The following is a 14,581-nucleotide window of genomic DNA, read 5'->3' as shown; positions in this document are numbered from 1 at the left end:
GATGTGATGCTATTATTACCAACACTAGTCCGTAGACATATACGTGTATGTATTTTCTCTCTCGCCTTCTTCACAAACATAAAGCATTATTTTTATTTAAAATAAGACAAGCCAGTGAAATAGCACAGGATTCTAGAAGTCGTACTCAAGCTGATGCACCTCAAGTTACCTTCTTAGGAACTGTCTCTCAGGGAGGTTGTTTTTAGAACAAAAAAAAAGGCAAGGTGAACATTAGCTTGATGTATACTGCATTCTGACATTTCTTTTGCAGGCCTTACTTGCCCAAATAGCAGAACACTTTAAAAAAAAGTTTAAAATCTAAACTTTATGAAAGAAGTAACTGGATGGAACTGGGAACACAGCAGTTACAAGTCTGTGACCTGTGGTGTGAGGCAAAAGGAGCAGTGTATTTATAAGGGCAGAACAAAGTTTTCCTTTTTAAATGAAAATTGATGAAACCAGTATGTTCTGTAGCAATTCCATTCTGAACATACAACCTCCACTGGCTTTGTTTTTTTTCTATGTATGATCTCAGAGTAATTTTATTGCACATGAATGCATTTTGATTACTTGAATTGTAAGAAAACCATTAAACATCTGCATATGTCTGTTGAAAGAAAGGCAGTCTGGTAAAAGATGTGTCTTTCAGTGCTTTTATTGTGCTTTAAGTAATTATGTACAGGAAAAGGAGTCAATATAGTTCACAGAAGCCTCTCTGCATAAAAGACAGAGCTTGCAAAGCTTACGTGAAAGCTTCCAAAGAGCTGCACCAACACATTTGAGTCCTGGCCTAATGCAACTCACTTCACTGAAAACATCAGCATCGCTATCCCTTCAAGCACGGGGCTTTCCTGGGGTTTATCGGCCAAGGTATGTGAGCCATTGCTTTTTCTGCTGGACTGCTCAGTATAGAGGTTTTTTACATCTCTACCTGCTAAACAAAAAGGCTGCAAAAAAAATTCAGCTAAAAAACTCAGAAATGTTACAAACCCCATTAATTTTCTCACCTTCTCATGCCTTTTATATCTGTAGTCGAAGTCACATACAGAGCAAGAACTGTTTGAAAACAATTATGTACAACCAATTTTAACCAAACTAGAATCACAGGCCTGCATAATTTTAATCTATGTACCTTTTTACTTCCATTTTTGACTTGTTAGTCCTGAGTAAAAATGTTCACAGCTAGTTATTCTTTACAACCCCTCACAGTACAGTGATTTACCTGGTGGCACCTAAGAAGCTACTCCACTGTATGTTACAAAGAGGTTAAAAACCCCAAACAACAAATAGACCGGATTTAGAAGGATTTCATGCTCCCTCTACTGACTGAGAGAAACCAGTGGAGAACCATGTGCTCAGAGTTCAGAGATAAGTCCTAAGAAAAAAACACAGATAGTGGGCATCAGAATTTTACTCCTTTCTTCAGTCCATCACAGAACACCAGGCTTCCACACCCTTTACTAACCTGGCTACTTACTGTGGCGCAGGCTAGTCCATGCTGTCGTCTTGTCTTCTTGGAGAGAAAAGAGAGAAAGCAGAGCCCGGCTTAAGGGAAACCAACAACTGGGCTGTTGATTTTTACCAGCATTTGAATCAGTCCTTATGACAACACAAGGAGCTGTATCACTGCATGTTGAAATAGTGGCAGATGGCAACCACAAGTGTGCGTTACCAATAGGCCCGCTTCTCCTGTTACTGAAACTGCATACATTTTGGGCCTAAATTAATTGTTAAGGAACACCAAGATAATTTCAGAGCCTGTTATTGCTCACTTAAAATAAGGGAAAGTATTGTTTCTGGTTACTATCAATTTAGAGGCGATGCTTCACAAGAGATGCAGGTATGCTTTTTGCTTTGGAAAATCTGCTCTCTGCAATTAAATAAGGGCCTTAAAAAAATCCATTAGAAAGGCCACTTTTGGGGTGGATTTTTCTTTGGCATTTGAAGTCAGATTCCTAAATCTGCAGCTCAGAACCTAATGCTGACTGCTGTCATCCTTTAAGCTGAAAATACTGTTCTCTTTAAGAAAAGCCATTACGTGAAGTATTTGACAGAAACGCTTGCAACGAGAGTGCCCAAAAACTAAGTATCTGTACGCGATACAGAAAACTAAAGGAACATATGAGGGGTGGAGGTGAGACTACTGTGGAAAGCATGTCACTGTTTTCCCTTGTGTTTCTTTTTGTGTGTGAGCTTTAAAATCTCATCACAGGTTTTTGGCACAAAATATATATTAAATTAGCAACTGTAGAAATTCTTGCAGTTTTCAGTAAGGAAGAAAAAATGCAAGGAAAGTGTCCAAAGTCCACCCTGTAACAATAAAAGTCTCTTCATTCCTGCTGTTCCTATTGGTTTGTTAATGTGCTTCTGCTCAGCCCAAATGTTTCTGCTTTAAGGTTGTTCTTTATCTCCACTCTTCCAGCTGCTGGCTGGGATTTTTTCAAAAGTGCAGGAACCTAGGCAAGATACAAAATAGCCTGTGATTACATGAGAAGCTGCTCTATATGCAGCAGAAGGAAACAAAGCTTCAGAGAGGCCTGAACCCTGATTTTTCTCCTCTTATTCTCACAACACTGTCTCTGGCTTCTGCCTCCCTCATCCCTTTTCGGTAAATTTCTCCAAGCCAGAGTCAGTATGTGCTGGAGTTGGTTTTGAGCAACACTTGAGGATAATCCAGTTAGTTGTAGCCATAGTCAACAATCCACAATGAACTACTTCATCTGCCTCTTAATGGCAAGGGAGGGGAGGGAAGAAGGGGAGTTTATCTGCGTCTCCCCTTCTTTAGTCACTTGTAGCAACTTACTTAACTTTTGAATCCACTGACACGTCCCTGTTATAAATATTAGAGCACAGAATAGAGGTAGACAATACAGTACCACAAGCTTTGGCAGGTGGGCAACAGGGAAAATGACCCTTACAGGATCTTGCTAATCTGAAGACGGTCTCCTTGGAAATCCTCCTACAGCTTGGTACAACAGGGCTTTGCGATGCCATCAGCATCAACAGCAACACCAGCCGCTGTGCACATGAGGAGCTAGTACAAATCTGGGACTGGGAGTCAGGACATCACAACCGTGGCAGCATTCTCCAGAGAGATGTTACAGATAACCATGGTCCTTTTATCTTTACCTTCTCTTTTACAAGATGGGGAATACAGATCCAGAGTCAGTATGTGGGTGGGAGGAGGAGGGCAGCATCTGTCATGTCCCTCACTATGAACAGATTGCTGCGGCAGCTGAGAAGGCAAATTAGGGCTGCTTCTACCATTAGCCTCAGCTCCCCTTGGGCTGCCAGATGAAAGTAAATATAGCATGTCTCAAGGAACAGCCCGCTGCTTCACTTTTCGCAACAGTCAGCAGTATCTTACTGCTCAAGTGTATCTTTACCAGTGCTGGAGCTTCCCACCTCATTCAGTCCAGCTCAGGAGAACCTTCTCTTTTGTCAAGGAGTAGACACTGAGCTGAATTCCCCCATGCTCTGTGGCCCACCCCTCTACAACGGCTTATCTCCTGCTTTAGAAATAGAACTGTACACGGCAGAGTCTGGAGCAGAAACCCTCGCGAGCCATACGTACGTGAGGAGGTAGTGGAGGTTCTAAGTGCCGCCCAAGGAAGGAAAGCAAACGTCGCCATATCAGACCACTTCCCAGAAACATAATCCCCGTCACCAGCCAAAATATTCTGGGGTCCTATCAACAGAATGTTCCCGTTAGCCATGCAACTCTCTCTTCAGCAAAAGGATTATCCAAACATAATCTTTCACTCCCCACCAGGGTTCTTTATGGAAGTGGTAAACTCTCTACCATCAACAGCCAAGCCCTACCTGGGGAAAAGGGCTGTTTCACAGCAAAGCATTTTATTTAAGGAATCACCCTAGTGTATTCTGTTACTGTCCCACAGTTTTCCTTCCTTCATCAGGAAGTTTGGAAATTCAACACTTCTATTTAATGGATCTGGAAAGGAAGAAGCCTTTGCTTTGTTTTATTTTTTGGGGGTTTTTTTTGTTTTAAATTTGTACCCCCCAGTCTGTACCTGCTCAGTCTAGATATAAAAATGTAATTGACAATAGAGTATTTCCTCTGGTGTGCTGGAAATGCCCTGGCTGCTTACCAGGTACCCTTGTATCTGGAAGACAAAGCTGGTCTTTTCAGAAAAATAGATGATCATTAAAGAAACCTTAACACTGCTTTATAGTCAGTCCTTATACAACCATAAATCTGTCTTCCAGTTTATTTTACATGGACATTACACAGAAAAAAGGCTGCAACACTGTGCAGTTAGCCAGACAGTAATTTGCTTACAAAAAAGTGACTGCGTGAATACAGGAATCACTGGACTGAATTACGTTCACACAAACATGAATCTGGAGCTTTACCTATGGAAAGAGTGAAGTCGTACTGAAAATAAAATGCACTGTAAGAGCAGGGCCCATGTTTTATGTCACTGATAAAAGCAGCACTTGTTCCTTACCTCTTCAAGAGATGACTCCAAGTTCATACCAAATGCAACTCCTATGAGTCCAAAGAGAGACAGAGAGAAAGTCCCCATAGTTAGCTGCAAGTTCAGTCTCATCATCACGTTACGGTGGCTAAAGGAGGGAGAAACATCTGTAAGGGGAACCCAAAAAATGGATTTGCTGCCTAAATTCTCAAATTCCATACAGCATGCACTCAAACCAAATAGTGGAAGAGAGGAAGTCATGCTGGAATTACACAACCCAGTGACAAAGCTCATGAAACAACAGTATAAAGCGGCTATCGTTTTGAAATTGCTGCATCAGGATACCTCTAAGGCAGCAGGTTCTGCTTAATCATCGGCAGACTTTCCAGTATCGCTTACTTCTTAGAGGTGTATGTACACAGAGTAACAGTAAATTTTCAGGAAAATTTGTGTTCTCTCACCACTAACTGGCTGGAATTTACATGTCCATATTCACAAGAAACAAAAATTTACTGTTACCTTGCAAATGAATACTTACAAAGAAGTAGAGTTGGTAAATACTGCAGACTATAAACTTGAGCCTGTTTTGGAGAATTCCATATTCAAGTCTCCCCCAAAAGGATTTCTGTGGTTTCCTGATGCAGCATCCACCAATTGCTTCTACAGGTAACTCCCCAGTAAAGAGGAGAAAAAATATTAAACACTGACCTCAAAGACAGTGGCATGTGCTTGCAAATGCAAGCTACAATTATTTTTCAGTAAGAAAGCTGGCTACTAGTGAAAACTGTAGCAAAGAGAGAGAAAAAACTTGCTCCGAAGTTATTCACTCTTGTATCACTCCATAGAGTGATAATGCAACTGAACGCCTGAGTAGCCTAGCCAGACTCTTAAATAATTCAATTTTGCTGAATTAAGAGTAAACTTTCCTGAGTAGAATTTTATTTTTCCCCTAAATTTGCAGACATTTCCTTTAGTGAATAGCTCTGCAGAAGGATCTAGGAGAAGCTTGGTTTCTCCTGCTAGGGAAAACTGATGCCTGGCTAGACAGGTTTTTACACATACTAATTAGGGTGTCTTGTTGCTTTGCTTTATCCAGTTCACTGCTAAGAAAAGTGCAGTGCAGCTTCTAGTGCTGTGACTGCAAGTCCATTCAAACCCTCATGAAGATGGAATTCCCCAACTTTCCTTATAGGCAGACTTGAGAAAGACTAGACAACATTGAATTCTGCTCAGCTTTTGACAGTCCAACAGATAGGGTAACTAACCTGTCCAGGTTGATAAAGATTATGCTTTCGGAGTCGTCAATTAGTACTCTGAGTTCACGAGCTTCATTTGCAAGATCTTCTGCTTGTCTGTAATAGTTCTCCAGCAGCAGTTCCATTTCCTCTGCATGGTCAATCCCAGATGCACTCTCCTCACTGTGAGCAACAATTTATAGTTTTCTGGTTAGCTACATGTGGTATAGAAGGGTATTATTATTGACGTGTTAAGACAAGGCACATTAAGAATCGTGGGGAACAGCCAACAAGAGTGCTGTTAGACACTAGATCTCAAAATCCAATTTTTTCAGTGGGGAACTTCCATCAATACCAACAGCTTAAAATAAAAGGCAGATTTTTATATCTATCAGCTGATCAGCATGGGCAGACAGTTATTTTGAGTAGAGCAGTTAGCATATGATGTGCTCAAGGCATGCACAACACCACAAATCTTACTTTTTCAGATATTAAATAGTTATAAAATTATATAAATTTTATATTATAGATAAAGTTTGTATTACTGTAAATGTTTATATTATTAAGTTATTATAAAATGCTGACAATTTTGAGAGGAGATGCTTAATTTCTTGGCGCCCTCAAGTGGTGGAAGCTGGTAAAAGTGCAGTCAAAAACTCCCAAGAATAAAACATGACCAAAAGTCAACACACAGTTACGCGGTGAGGGAGATGTTTTAGGTGTATATTAGAATAATATAGTTGTAAGGTGTTTCAGCTATACAGTCATCAATGCAAAATTTTCTGGGCACATGAAGCAGCCAAAGAGCGATCATCAAATGGAAGACGCCGTTCTCCGAAGCGAAGTCTGTCTGAAGAGATTCTCATCTTACTTCATGGTCCAACTGCTGGCACAGCAGCCTTCTCTGGAACAGGTATGTATGTTTCTGGCAGTGTACTGGACCGTTCAATGCACAGATGAAAGCTGAGGCACCTGAGATCCACAGGAGCTTGGAAACTAGCAGCAAAGCCAGGAAGATTTTTTTTTTTTTTTTTTTTTTTTGTGGTGTAACCTCATTTCTCTAGAGAGACTAAACTTTGTAAAGAATCTCCTTCTGGTATTGCTGTTAAGAGAACCTCTTGAAATGATTTACTGAGAAAATAAGAATCAAGCCACGTAAGCTCCCTGAGGACCTTTAATAGAGCCCCTAGTTTCTCTCTGATGGAGCAGAAACCTCTGAGTTAGCTAGGCTGATTTCTAAAGCCCTTCAGACCTTGAGGTTTTTACTGCGTGCAGGTGAGAGGAGTTGCAGACTTGAAAGCCTTGGAGCGCTATCTGCTGTATTATGGATTCAGCTCAAGGTCTTACTTGATGAGTATCTTTACATCAGCTCCTCTGTGGATATACAAAGGGAAACAACAGGCACACAGGCCTGAAAATAACTGCCACCTGATTTGCTTCCATTAACTAGCCTCCATCTGTCCCACGAGTCTTTGACAGTCTGCCACCCCTTCACACAAAAATACAACGTCTGCCTCGTCTTGTCTTTCTGGGCTCAGCTCAGCATTCCTGCTCCAAAGGATCTCTGATGGCACCTCTCTGCCTAACTGGGCTCCTCCACACCTCCTCAGACTTCCTGAGGTCACCAAATACCACACGTCACTTGCATCAATCCTGGAGTCAAAAGAGCTGTGCTCACACTGCCAGCCTGCCTGCAAATGCGCTGTCGTGGCTAGTGCTTCCCAGTGTGCCTCGTGCATGGGCCGCCTCACAGCACCCTGTAGCATGGCTCCAGCACTTTATACGACCTCCCACCGCCTCTCCTACCCTTGTGCAATGGTGTCTGACTTCAGGTTTCTCCCAGCATGAGAGTGTAAGGTGACCTTGGTATCTTTCCTAGACGTTCCCTAGACATTGTCTACCATGAGGCAAGAAGAGATTTGCCAGCAACATGTATTAATTCCAAAGGAAGGCTGGGAGCAAAACCAGGACGAAGATCAGCTGCTGGCTCAGGAACAGCCTGGAATTCAGAGCCCTCCCAATACTGCTCCAGCAGAAGCATTAGAAATGCAGACTGGGTCCTACTTCTGGAATACTGAGTTTCTGCCGCACATTTAGACTAAGCTCTGCAGGGCAAGAAACTATCTCCTGATTTGAAACCCATGCTACTGCATGAACAGTATTAATATCCATACGCAATGTGGTTACGCAAAAGTATTACTCAGCAACTTCACAAAGAACCCTGAAAGGTAGTTTGTTATCTGTTTAAACATAAAACATCTCTATATGGACAAGATTTAAATGCAATTCAGTCCAAAACATATTAGGATCTGATACACATTATCTTTCTGCTTTTTTGTTTTTGCTGAAGCAACTGGTGCTGCTGCTCCTGCGTGCTGTTTTTCACCAGAATTTGAGAGTGCAATAGGACTATTTCTGCATTTAGATTTTTCCTGAAATGCTGCTCTTCAGTGCACACGATTACTCCAGGGTCCCTCTCCTTCAGGTTCTGCTGGCAAGCAAAAAGCTAGAAGCAAGGTGTTCAGAACACTCCTAACAAAGGAAGTGTGGTGTCTGATTTATTCAAGCAAGCTTTAAAACCCATCTCTCTAGGTTTTTTGGTGAAACTAAGGAAAATTCTCCAAGAAAGTGTTAATTTGTATTGAAAAATAACATTTGCTTTTTCTCCTCCTGCCATCCTGCTCCCATCCCATTACATACTAGATGAGCTGACCTGTTATGCCAAGAACTATTTGAAACTGCGTAATATGACTAGTGCTAATGGGCATCCTTCTCCAAAATGGCAAATACAATGATTTCTGAAGCGGCAAGCATTAGGGCTTTAAAAAAATTAGAAAGTCTTTTTCTTTCTGCTTTTTGGCAGGGAACACCCAATTTAGTGTTTGAGTTCTCCTTAAACAAAACACACTGTTAAAAAAGTATGTGGTTTCAAAATATACATACAATACTTGTGGATCCGTCCATTTAGATAGACAGAGCTCTTCTATTAATTCTTCTTCATCTAAGATCTCCAGAATTGTTTCTTTGAAAACTTTAAGATCTGTTTCCAGTTCTGACAAGCTGAAGAAAGAACAGGCAAAAGGTCAAGTAATCCCCACTGGCACCAGTGCACAAAGGTAATCTCTAAATGAGTTTGCCAGCCAGCACCCTCGCCAGATGGAGTGGCCAGGAAAGAGTTCCTTGCAGGGTTCTAAGAGCTCCTTCAAAAAATTCTCCACAGGCCACACACTTAGTAGTGGCAGTGATCTGTCTGGGGACGAGCGAGCTACACACACTGAAAGGGATTCAGATGTGTTTTCTGGATATATTTGTAAGTCAGAAAAAACAAGCACTCTGTGAGCACACAGCCAGTGCCTATTTGCACTGTCATATTAGAGGCTAATTCATGAAGGTACCAGGGTATTAGTACTAGTAACCTTAAAGCATAGATCCAAAGGCTAATCTCGTTTTACATTACAGGGAACACTTCCACGATGTTATTTTGTTTTCTTAGGTATTATTTTGTTCTGTCAGATGCTATTTAAGAAGCTCGACTGTATTTCTGAAAACTCGGAATAGATTTCCCTTTTTCTGTTTTTTCCCGTATCACTAGTTATTTCATATACCAATTTTTACATTTACAAATAAGATGCACAACCCAGCATTACAGTGATCTAGGAAATTAGTATTAGATACCATTTTTCTAACATTTCATTGCACATAATGTTCTACGGTCATCTTCTAGTCTCTTCACGGCTTACTCTTATTTACCTCTTGCCATTTTGCAGGAGAATGTGTAGTTTACTCCTATCCACAGACAAAAGCTTGGGGTCCACTAGAGCTTCCAGTGTCTCAAGGATCTGAGGCTGCAAAGTGTTAAGTCTCCCCTGCAGTTTGCTGATCTAGATAACAACATGATCCTTCATAAGAATTAAAGCAATCCCTTTAGAATGATTTGGGCAACTGACTCCTGTCTCTGAACACAGAATTCACAGTAATAGGCAGTTTACACAATCTGCTTTCCAATGCCCGGGAAATACTTGCTATAGGGATACCCCTTACAAGATAAAGCCAGTGCGAAATATAGTATTTTATAAAAGTGACTTGCACTGAACTGAAAGCCAGTGACAACCACACCAATAAGGCTGATAAAGCTAAAACACTATTTGTCTAGAAATGTCGTATTAGCATTAGCAAGCATAGATTTTTAAGAATAGCTAGAAATCATTATCTGACTCCTGCCCAAGAGGCCAAAAACCTCAGCGCTTTTGTGTGACTTCATTTCAGCTACAGCATGTCTCTAGAAAGGTACTCTGACTTGTTTTTTAATTGTCCAAACGATGGTGAAGCCATTGCATCCAATTAGCACTTTCTTGGGAAGGGAATGGAAACACACGTACACACGAAACCATGAAAACTAAAGCAACAAAAGCCAAAACCAAAAGAGAGCTCCTACAGGAAGTGCGGAATACATATAAAATGTGTACGTATAAATATTAACACAAGAATAAAACCATACTGTCCTTTCTATGAAGCAACAACTTCCAAAACAATTGAAATAAAAATGAGATAGCTCACCCGGTACTGCAGGATTGCTTCTATGGCTCGGAATTCAAAGGGCAGGGAATATGTAACTAGCTGACCTTCCCCTGCCAGCTGAGATGCTAGTTCATTGAAGAGCCAGTGTTCCAGATTTAAATTACGATAATCTAGTATCAGAAGAAACTCGGGTGTTATGACGGCCTTCAAGAACTGAAAAAGACAGTACATGTAGGAGACTGAAAAAAACTCTCTGAAGATTTCTCATAACTCTAGTGCATTTGGTAATTTAGGCTTTCAAAAGCCACTCTTCAAATGTCTTTTCAGGCAGGAAAATAACAATCTCACACTAACCGCAAACTAGTGGATTCCCCGTGGTTCAGACACAGCACTGTGCTAGTGGTGGTATGACTAAGAGGCTCCTTGTGAGCCTTTACTTCTGTGACAATGTTAATAAAGTTTCTCCTGTGCTCAACTAGAAAAGTGGTCATTAATACATATTGTTGGTCAACCTGTACCTCTGGTCGCTAGGCAGAGCTCCAAAGACACATTTTGCTGGATTGCACATCACAGAAAGCTGGTATTAAAAGAACCATGCAGGAAAATGAAAGTGCAAGGATAAGACACAGTTCAAGTTCACACTCAGCTATAGGGAAACCATTACCTCCATTCTCACAATGATCCTGTTGTTCCTAGTTGCAATGCTCATTAGGTGTTGAAATCTGAGATCTCGAGCTTGAAGACCCAATTCCTGGTACAATTCTGTTTTCTTCTTTTCTATCACAAAAATATTTTTAGATTAAGACATTTAGGGGACAAGCACGTATGTTCTGAAATTATGTTTTAGTACGTTACTAAGTCCTGCAGAAGAAAAAAAAGCTGTTCTATCTTTAAATCAGTTTGCCTTCAGTTGATTCCTCATTGTAAATTTTTTACAAAGCTTCGAAGACTCTATCTTGAGTGGAAAGAGAAAAATTCTAGGTATAAGTGAAAAAGTTGGCCATGACAATTAATTTCATGTCAGAAACCAAGTGACTCGTTTGAGAAAGCATATGTAATCCTACGGGAAAGGAAATACAAGGCAGGGAAAGTAGCATGCTGGTCAAAAAAGGCAAAGACAAAGTAAAAATGACCTTCACGTGAAAGATGGAATATATTATTTTCAAACACTACTTAAAAATATTACGAAATTGTAACAATAAAGATGCTATGAAGACCAACAGAAGGCAACAAAACACAGGAAACGTTGCAACATCCCAAATAAACACAGTGAAGTATCCCAAATATAATTTTTTACCCCATGTAGATTCCCAATTGGGCTTTTCTGTACTGGACAAGGAAAAAAAGACAAAACCCAAACAAATGAAACTACAATGAAAACTCACCAAAAAAGGTTGTATTTCCCTCCTTGTCAAGCTTCATCTAAAGGAGTGAAAAAAAAATTTTTTTTTCAGTTATTATAAAACAAGAAATCAATTTCTAAAATTGTTTGCACTTGCCTAGAGGTCAAATAGAAAATATGCTATTAAGAAAAAGCAATTTTTTATGTCCTCTCTTCACAGTTCATCCCAATTAAGAAAAACACTGCACCAAATTGCCATGTTTCACTGTGTCTGTATACACACCAAATCAAAATCATGTTCCTACATAAACCTTGGGAAGAAGCTGATTGACAGAGGATCAGAGTTAGAATATAATAGAATAGAATAGACTATTTCAGTTGGAAGGGACCTACAATGATCATCAATTCCAACTGCCTGATCACTTCAGGACTGACCAAAAGTTAAAGCCTGTCATTAAGGGCATTGTCCAAATGCCTCTTCAACACTGACCGGCATGGGGCATCGACCACCTCTCTAGGAAGCCTGTTCCAGGGTCTGAGCACCCTCTCAGTAAAGAAATGCTTCCTAATGTCCAGTCTAAACCTCCCCTGGTGCAGCTCTGAGCCATTCCCATGTGTCCTATCACTGCATCCCAGGGAGATCAGCAAGGCATCTTACACTTTGGATTACAAATTTTGCTATTCCCTCTGGAGCAATCTGAAAAATTTACAAATAAAATTTAAAGAGAGTACCACAAATTGGGTAGTTAAGCCTTGTGCCCACGTCAAGTATTGCACGGATGTGCTATTCAGCCAGTAACCTGCATCTAAATCCTTCTTGTTTTAGCACCTGTCATTCAGATTATTCATTTAACACTTGTATTTGCTAGTAAAATTATTTTATTGGGAAAAATGCAATGTCTGCCTTAATCAGAAAGTTTGCTGTTTTGCTTATAAACCACGTAGTTTCATTCCATATTACTGGTTTTAAAAATAACTGTCTGTGAATTAAACATACCTAAACATACATTCCAGTAGAGCTGCAACAGGGGTTACACGGCCCCAAGGACTTAGCTGCATGCACCTTGTTGCAGAATGACTGCTTTCGTTTGCAAGAAGGGGGCCTCACCTTCCCTCACATGCACTAATAACGTCAATCAAGCAGTTTGCAAATGGCTTCCAGACTCATTTTTAAAAAGAACATATAGAGAGCTTGTTTTTCCCCAGATCCTATGTTTCCATAGAACTGCAGCTTCCAGGACACAGGAACAGTATTTCTAAAAGTCATCAGCAAGTCTTGGCAAGCTTAACAAGAAACCCGCTGACTGCAGCACTTCTACGAGTTGACCTGCCTTCACGCTTAAAGCAAGAGAACTCCCAGCTGATGCTGGATCTTCGAAAAACATCTTGATGGACGCGGTATATCGTCACTGGTCCTCAAGTCAGAACACCTTAAACCGACCATTTAGAACTCGGGATGTTTTCTGAGAGACAAATCCATCCGCTCTTATGATGCTTTAAGAAAAAACAAAGAGCTAGCAGCATCACCTTACAGAAGCCGCGCTCGTTGGTGGGAACACCTGCACGTACTTACCACTGCAAAAACAGGAGACACGCTAGCTAAGGTGGCTTGGGAGGCCTCCGTCGTGGCATGCTGGTAAAACTGACCTGAAGCAAAGACAGCGCATTTCTACTCCCAGTACGCCGCACTTCGCCTTTCACGGCGCGGTGCCCTGCTGGGGGCCCCCTACGCCCTGCGCTGACACACGAACTAGGGCGCACCGATCGTGAGGAGGCCGCCAGGGACCCGCCACCCCCCAGCGGAGCGCGGGCAGGAGGCCGGAACCGCACCGAGCGCGGCTACCGCCGCTCGGCCTTCCCGGGCGCCGGCTGGGGCGCCTCCTCCCTCCCTCCCCCCCTCCCCGCACAGTGAGGCCCTCCGGGACGCACACGGCGGGAGCCGCCGCCGCGCGGCACGAGGGCCCTGTCCGGCCCCGCCGCTTACCCGCCCAGCGCAGCCCCCGGGCGCACGCCGGCCCCGGCAGCCCCGCGGGCCGGCCCCGGCCCCGGCCCCGGCCCGGCGGCAGCCCCAGGGCGGCCCACGGGCGGGGCGGGCGCGGACGGCCCAGGGCGCGCGGCAGCAGCCCGGCGCGCAGCATAGGCGCGCAGGCCCCGCGCAGCGCAGCGGCCCAGCGTGGCTCCCAGCGCGCAGCCGCCGCAAAGGAGGAGGAGCCCGGGCGGCCGCGGGGTTCCCCCTGCCCAGCCTGGGCGGAGCGCGGCCCGCGGCGGCTCGGAGCCGCGAACGGGGCGAGGGGCGCAGCCGCGGAGGTGTCCCCGCAGCGCCCGGGCAGCCGCGGCCCCGCTCCGACCTCCGGAAGTGTTCCGCGAGGCGGGTAAACCCTGTGGCGGCGGGGGGTGCCCTGCCACGTTCGGCCGCTCGGTGAGGACTTTACTTTTAAGATGTGGGGTTTTGCCAGCGTAGAACATTTCTGCCCCCAGTAAAGGGCTTGCAATTACATTACCGTGCCCTACTTGTGTATCTAAAATAGAGAGGCAAGCTGGTTAGTTGAGATGTAAACGTTTAATTAGTAACATACCACCTCCCCTGTGACATACTACTTTTAAACTGCAGCTTTCCTGCGCAAAAGGCTCATGAAGACAACGGGGGAATCCTTCCCTCCCTGCGTTGGCTCTGCTGAAGCGCGTCCGTCAGCGCGGAGGCAACGCCAGTGTTGGAAACCCCGCGGCTGGGCCTGCTGCCGAGATGGCCCTACAGCACTCATTACTGCTTTTAGTGGGGAAATTAAAAAGCAGGTGATTATGCTGCTAATGAGATGATTCGTACCGCGTGGCTGCCCCATCCGGAGTGCCCCAGTCTGCCTGTGCTGAACGCGGGGTGGAGTTTTGAAGACAAGGGGGTTGGGGCCGAATTCTGCTCTCTGCGGGGCTGTAGGTTAAAGGGAAATCGCCCGAGGACAGACACTGTCCCCTCCCTGCCGCCCCACGCCAGCCCTGCGTTTGTGCGTGTGTTTGTATGTACATACAGTAACACACATGGATGAGGGTCT

At 43.4% G+C, this 14,581-nt stretch overlaps 1 protein-coding gene across 4 annotated transcripts; it reads right to left on the bottom strand.

Annotated features, from left to right (window-relative positions):
* Positions 1 to 639: 639 nt before the first annotated feature.
* MRS2 (magnesium transporter MRS2) lies at positions 640 to 13,412 on the bottom strand. Of its 4 annotated transcripts, XR_012623868.1 has the most exons (12): positions 13,108 to 13,412; positions 12,866 to 13,028; positions 11,578 to 11,614; positions 10,857 to 10,969; positions 10,232 to 10,405; positions 9,425 to 9,555; positions 8,618 to 8,734; positions 5,705 to 5,857; positions 4,470 to 4,587; positions 3,575 to 3,688; positions 1,466 to 2,456; positions 640 to 1,375 (listed from the first exon to the last, which is right to left on the bottom strand). XR_012623868.1 is itself a non-coding variant. In XM_074829613.1 (11 exons), the coding sequence occupies exons 2-11, from the start codon at positions 12,917 to 12,919 to the stop codon at positions 2,346 to 2,348; spliced, it is 1,122 nt and encodes a 373-aa protein (XP_074685714.1). In that variant the 5' UTR covers positions 12,920 to 13,028; positions 13,108 to 13,412; the 3' UTR covers positions 640 to 2,345. The 4 variants fall into 4 exon arrangements, 3 of the variants coding, with proteins under 3 accessions (XP_074685714.1, XP_074685728.1, XP_074685738.1); XM_074829613.1 differs by having other exon boundaries at positions 640 to 2,456; XM_074829627.1 differs by lacking the exon at positions 12,866 to 13,028 and having other exon boundaries at positions 640 to 2,456.
* Between the last annotated feature and the right edge of the window lie 1,169 nt (positions 13,413 to 14,581).

Source organism: Strix aluco, chromosome 1 (assembly GCF_031877795.1).
Source record: "Strix aluco isolate bStrAlu1 chromosome 1, bStrAlu1.hap1, whole genome shotgun sequence".
Lineage (NCBI taxonomy): Eukaryota > Metazoa > Chordata > Aves > Strigiformes > Strigidae > Strix > Strix aluco.
This window is presented reverse-complemented; position numbering and strand designations above follow the sequence as displayed.

Bases quoted from the DNA above. Each gene is read 5' to 3' on its own strand.
- MRS2 (XM_074829613.1), bottom strand. From the start codon at position 12,919: ATGTTTTTCGAAGATCCAGCATCAGCTGGGAGTTCTCTTGCTTTAAGC. The intron at 4,588-5,704 runs GTTAGTTACCCT...TCCCTCCTTTAG, and splicing joins ATCTTTATCAACCTGGACAG to CCACCGTAACGTGATGATGA. The intron at 3,689-4,469 runs GTAAGGAACAAG...TTCTGTTGATAG, and splicing joins TGGAGTCATCTCTTGAAGAG to GACCCCAGAATATTTTGGCT.